Consider the following 6,635-nt stretch of genomic DNA (forward strand, 5'->3'; position numbering starts at 1 on the left):
AATAGTCTTTTATCCGTTAGTAAAGACAGTTTCAAGTAATATTGCAAAAATGTATAAAACAAAACATCCTCTTTAGCACCTTTAATCGGCTGTCGATGAACATGTCAAACTAACGATCAAAGACTACACATTTTATAACAGGAATCTTTTAGGATTCTCAAAATTTGTCTCAGATGACCAAAATGTGGCACAGTGTGAACCCGCCTTAAGATAGAAACAAGCTTAACTAATCAGTAATCAAATTTAGGACTAAAGGCGGGTGCACACTGTGTGATTTTGTCCAGTGTGCACCCGGCTTAAGATAGTTCCTTACTGATCAATAATTACTGAATGAGATTGGCATCAATAAAAACTAATAGGTAACTATGACAAATTATAAAGAATTACTAATTAATTACTAATCACAACATTAACGTGTCTGAGAAATGTTCACTTCCAAAGGATGAGGCCGTGAAGAATCAGTGGTTAAAGATGGGACAGTACCCACTTTATTACCCACTTTTTTATTGCACCGCAATAAATTAAAAATATAGGCTACACATTGGTTTGTTGATGGACATACACTTGTTAATGCAGATGTATAGAGCTATTGCAGTTGCAACATCTCATATTGTATGTCAAACTGAGTAGCGCATCATCACTGAGAAACGTCCAGCTCAAGTCGTCCTTGTGATGGAGGTTCGGGTTGAATAAGTAGTTCTTCCAATATTTCATCATCGGACTCACGCTCAGATATGGTAAAATCAATCCCATCGATTCTGTCTTTACAGTGTGTACAATCACTGAGCTTTAGGAAGCCTCTGGAGCTGAATCAGGGTAATGTGAGTTTGTTTCCGAATTTCGCTGTAAGCGGTAGACCAATCACAACAGACTGGGCCGTCTGGCCAATCAGAGCAGAGTAGGCTGTTGGAAAGGAGGGATTTAGAGAGACTCATTCATCTGACGAGTCGTTTGAGAATCATTGAAAAATTGGTGATGTGCAATGTATATTAGAAGAAAATGAAAGTGTTTTTTGACCTTTGCTGCATGTAAACCTGTTGTAGGAGACCTCCTAAACAGAATTAGGAACCTTTCGAATAGCATAACAGGGGCACTTTAAGAGGAGCTCTTGCTTGGTGCAGACATCACAAGGGCATTTGCTAATGACTACCTTGTGTAAAAGCAAGGTGCATTAAGGTAGTAAAAAAAGACTAGAGCTGACAAGTTTCCACTTTTTTTTTTAGCTGATGGTTTTCTGCATGACATCTTATATGAGATTATATTACACACCAATATAATGTTATAAAACTGTGCATAATAACCTAATTGACTATTCGTGCTGAATGAGAACAGCATGCTGTATATACATGTTTTATTTAAATTTGATACTTTTTTCTATCCACAGCTGCAACACCATTATGGAAGAGAAGGAACAGCGAAAGTGCATTAGAGTGGGATAACAGAAAGCAGAATGTGTTTGAGTAAAGGTTAGGTACTGCGCTAAAATGAAGGGACCCACTGGGGATGCAGCATTTCATTAGCATATACTGTATTTTTACACTCTTCTTGGCAACCTTTGCACAGCAAGTTAAATAAAGTAAAAATGTAATTAAAAATAATCAAAGCATGTTCGTCACTGTTTGAACACAAAGAAGAATCATATTTGTTGAGTTTACCAAATGACCACAAAGATTAATTGTATTTAATTACTCCTTTTTACACCAATATATCAGTATACATAATAATAAAAAAAACAATATTTAGTGATTTTTTTTATTAAAACATTTGAATACATTAAAAATACTGTACTGTGAACATCGATAAGTGGTCATTTTGAATCAGTTCATTGCAATGGACAGTCTAACATTGAAGCTCTTTTTCTTTTTGTTGTTGTCAGGAAATTTAGTTAATCAGTGAGCCTTTGCTAAAAGCATAAAGACTTACTGAAGCCTCAAACTTAGAATATGCAGCAGTAATGAAAGCAACCTCTGTCCATGGTGATGCATGGTGATGTCTGGTGAAATATCTTGCCAGGATGACTTGGCACATGGACAGAGGGTGGGATTGTGTTTCCTATTCCTTCTTCCTTTTACCCAAATGTCAGTGATGGTGAGAGTCCTTCTCTTGGTCATGTGTTTTTGGCATCTTGCTCTTACTAGAGTCAGAAATGCAGATGGTGAAGGGAACGCTAAAATTCAATTAAGCTTTTCCTCAACCATGTCTAAATGATCTTTAAGTGTAAGGAACATTCAAATGAATGTATGAAATCCAGACAAAGCACAATCGAACAGAAATCTCCTACCTTTTGATGAAAAATGGCCATAGTATCCATGGTTACCTCGACTACGCAAAAGCCAAAAATTGCAATGTAGATAGGGTTTTTTCCAAGGCTGAGAAATGGCATGCTGAGGGCAGCTCTCCATGGAGACCGAGTAAACTGACGTTATGAACTTAAGATGAATGGAAGGTGGTGGTAGCTTGACAGTACAGAGAGTTCTGTGTTCATTTAAATCCATGGAAATGCTGTCAGACCCCTCTGCCTGTCAGAGAGAGAAGAATCTCCATCTATCTCCTCCACTCACACTCTCTCCCACACTTCAAATCATGGAGGGCAAAATGAGGCTGGCTGGCACTAACTGGATTTATGAACCTAAGTAATGTTGCTGAAAGTAATAGAGAACTGCAAAAATCACTGTGAACCCCTGCATTGTAAACCACCCACTTCACCTGTAATGTGCAGGCACACTAATAAGAAATCCAGGAGAGATGGATCTAAATGAAGGTTTATGTTAATAATGAAGGTAACAACCAAGGAACACAAGGATACATGGAGATGAAACTGAAAACTACTACACACGAGATCCACAGAAGGACAACAACCGACAATGAAACATAGGAAACCGTAACTGTAGTGGTTGCCGCCACCTTGGAAGAGGCAGGGGATCAGTAAACACAAGATTGCGGTTGCCATCACGGAAAGCATAGCCGATGGTGAAAGGACCTCTGAGAGTACTGGACTTTGGACCACTGGACTTGGGACCGCCGGGCTTGAGGGCACTGGGACCAACATCAGTGGAGGATCCGCCACACTGGATGCCAGTCTCATCCGCCATGAGATGGATTCAGTGGCTGAGATGGTGCTGGCCAATGAATCCAGTGGTGAACAAAATAACTAACACTAATATATTAAACTTGTACATTCAAAATACAGCTCTTCAAAGGTAATGAATAAATAAATACATAAACAAAATTACTCACTTGTATATGAACGCACTCTGTAACAACGACAACAGCGGGATGTTAGCAAAGTCTTTATCTGTGCATTTTGAACTGTGTACTGTTAATACTGAATGTTAATACTAGTGTCTTAAAGGGATAGTTCATACAAAAATTAAAATTCTGTCATCATTTACTCCCCCTCGAGTTGTTTCAAACATAAATTTCTTTGTTCTGTTGAACACAAAGGAAGATATTTGGAAGAATGTTTGCAGATCTCGCCCCACATTGACTACCATAGTATTATTTTTTCCTACTATGGTAGTCAGGTGGGGGCGAGATCTGCAACTCATACAGGTTTGGAACAACTTGAGGGGGAGTAAATGATGACAGAATTTTCATTTTTGGGTGAACTATCCCTTTAAGACACATTAGTATTAATATTCTGTATTAACAGTATGCAGTTCAGTGCTCACGGATAAAGACTTTGCTAACGTCCCGCTGTTGTTGTTACAGAGTGCATTCATATACAAGTGAGTAACGTTGTGTATGTTTTATTCATTACTTTTGAAGAGCTGTATTTTGAATGTACAAGTTTGATGTATTAGTGTTAGTTACTTTGTTTACCACTGGATTCACTGGCCAGCACTATCTCAGCCACTGGGGCTAATGTCTCTATATATGTATAGCGGGCCTTTTGCAGAGTAAATGATTTACATTTTACAACAGTTCATCTGAGGAGCATGAGTGATATGATTATGGTTTTACATAATTGTGGGTGTGGGTGTAGGTGTGCTTCAGAAAACACCCTTCCAGATTCTTTCTATGGAGGTCAAAGAATTACATGCCATATTCCGTTCCTGCTACCACAGGTATCCTTCTGTTTTCGATCTGTTTTTTTCTTTTTTAATTTTCCAGATAAAATTATATATACCTGTCCTGTCAGCCAATGATTTTGATTATATTGTGACAAAAGGTATGTATCTATTTATTATCTTATTTTACAGTGGTGGATAATAATAAAAGCAACCATAATCTCTTATAGCTCTTTGGGATTTCTTAAATGTGCTAAATTGTCAGGAGTGCCATGAACAGCTGTTGAGTCCAACGTCTAATTGTTCTGTTCTGTCGGTTTCATGCCGGCCATATGTCACTATTGCTAAATCACTAACATATTTCAACTGACTTCTTTGGTGTAAACCAAACAGTAAGTTACATTTTTTGGATAATATGCAGTTGTGTCTGTAAGCATAAATGGCCATAAAAGGAACAAGGTAAGAACTGACGCCGTTCCACATTCAAAAACTGGTTTATGATTAACCCATGTTACACATTTATATAGAAATGACTAAGATGATGCCAGTGAACAAGTTAAAGGAATATTCTAATTTCAATTCAACTTAAAATAACAGCATCTGTGGTAATCAATCAGACTACCAGATGTGTTCACGGCATGGTGGTTTAGAACTGAATCATTTAGAACTGAATTTAAAAGCCTTTTTATATTCCATATCAATTCCAGAATTGGAATTGAGGTAGCAGAAAGTATGCAGAATTACAATTAGAATTTGAATGTAAATAAGTATAATCAAAATGGACTGTAGTTGAAAATATATAAGTTCATATAACTGTAATTTTAATTTGAAAAGTCAAACTGTCAAGGAAACTTTGAATATTGGCTTCACAAAGCCTGGTTTGAAAGTTTTAAAGAAAAGTTTAAATTGCTTTTTAAAAGCCTCAAATTTGAAGGTTTATATGCCTTATAGACAGAATTCATAGACGGAACAGCAGTTTGCACATTTTCTGACATTCATCTTTTTTTTACTCTACAGGAACTAAAGGGCAGATGGATAAAAGAACATTTAAAACATTTTTTGCTCTATCATGTACTATCACTATTATTTTCACACTGATTTTGACATATACAAGCAATTATTCTCTTTCCCAATATGTGGTTCCATTCTATAATGTGCCAAAAATCTCAGAGGCTTTCAATTCAATAACGCCCATCAAAGACTCGGAGCATTTCATGGTGTCTGCGTTTATTGACCACAGACTGGACGGGGTCATTCGAATCATTAGCATAATCAAGAGAAACAATCTTCAGCCACTTTACTGTGTTTACTGCATCACTGTACATGACTGCAAAACTGTTCAGGCAGATGTCCAGATACACAGTGACCATTTTGGCTTCCCATTTCATGTCTCAGATGTGATTTGTAAAGGCAAGCACATGGAAAATGCAACACACGTCCTCATATCAACTAAAGATTCAGACAACAATAATACGGAGTATCTGCCAATAAAAAATCGTGTCAGTACAAATACTTTCAAGTTTAACTTCACCGTTTGCATCTCCAGCCTTTTTGGCGAATACAACAATGTACTGCAGTTTGCTCAAACTATGGAGATGTACAAGCTTCTGGGTGTACAGCACGTGGTCATCTATAAAACTAGTTGTGGACCAGACCTGGAAAAGCTCTTAAAACATTATGAAACAGAGGGGATACTGGAGATTGTTTCTTGGCCTATCGACAAGTTTCTGAACCCATCCCCGGGCTGGAACTTCCAGGAACACAAGGGCGATCTCCATTATTACGGTCAGTTAGTAACACTCAACGAGTGCATTTACAGACACATGTATCAATCCAGGTACGTTCTCCTGAATGATATTGACGAGATCATCATGCCGTACAAACACACCAATTTATTATCTCTTTTGGAGGATCTCCAGTCTGCTCATCCCAGTGTAAATGTATTCATTTTTGAGAGCCACATATTCCCCACAACACAGTTTGAGGACAGTGGGAAGTTCAAACGAGCAGAGTGGAATAATATTCCTGGTGTCAATATCATGGAGCACATTTACAGAGAACCTGATCGAAAATATGTTTTCAATCCTGCAAAGATGATTGTCAACCCAAGGAAAGTGAAGCAAACATCAGTACATTCCTCCTTGAAATACTATGGAGATATTTATCATGTTAAATTTGATGTGTCTAGGATGGTACATGTGAGAGAACCAATGCAGGCGAATCTTACAAAAGACCAACTGTTTGTAGACAAAAGAGTCTGGGACTTTGAGCAAAAACTGATACAGAATGTTGACCAAGCGCTGAAACTTTCAGGTTTGCTGCAAATGTGAGAAATTTAAAATCTGAATTTTTGCTTAGAAAAAATAGGATGCCTTTTGAGAACTATTTTCTCAGCTAAAGTTATGGCAAAATTGATTTATACCAAGGTCAAGTTAAAAAGGTAAAGAGTTTTGTACAAAACATACTGATGAAGTTTTCGTTACTTATTTTTCTTTTAATACAACAAAGCGGTTTTTTTCTCTTAACATGCATTGATTATGTACAATAAAATAACAACATGTAGAGACTATTAATATAATAAATAGGTTCAAGTTTAATTTAGTGCCATCTTTAAAATACTTTGTT

General features: G+C 37.1%; 1 protein-coding gene across 1 annotated transcript; it reads left to right on the forward strand.

Moving 5' to 3' along the window:
* Positions 1-4,835: 4,835 nt before the first annotated feature.
* LOC125280050 (beta-1,4-galactosyltransferase galt-1-like) lies at positions 4,836-6,531 on the forward strand. Its single transcript, XM_048210356.1, has one exon. The coding sequence runs from the start codon at positions 5,042-5,044 to the stop codon at positions 6,338-6,340; it is 1,299 nt and encodes a 432-aa protein (XP_048066313.1). The 5' UTR covers positions 4,836-5,041; the 3' UTR covers positions 6,341-6,531.
* The last annotated feature ends 104 nt before the right edge of the window (positions 6,532-6,635 follow it).

The sequence above is a fragment of the Megalobrama amblycephala genome, linkage group LG12 (assembly GCF_018812025.1).
Source record: "Megalobrama amblycephala isolate DHTTF-2021 linkage group LG12, ASM1881202v1, whole genome shotgun sequence".
NCBI lineage: Eukaryota > Metazoa > Chordata > Actinopteri > Cypriniformes > Xenocyprididae > Megalobrama > Megalobrama amblycephala.

What these genes read in the sequence shown, in the direction of transcription:
- LOC125280050 (XM_048210356.1), top strand. Translation starts at nt 5,042, where the DNA reads ATGGATAAAAGAACATTTAAAACATTTTTTGCTCTATCATGTACTATC.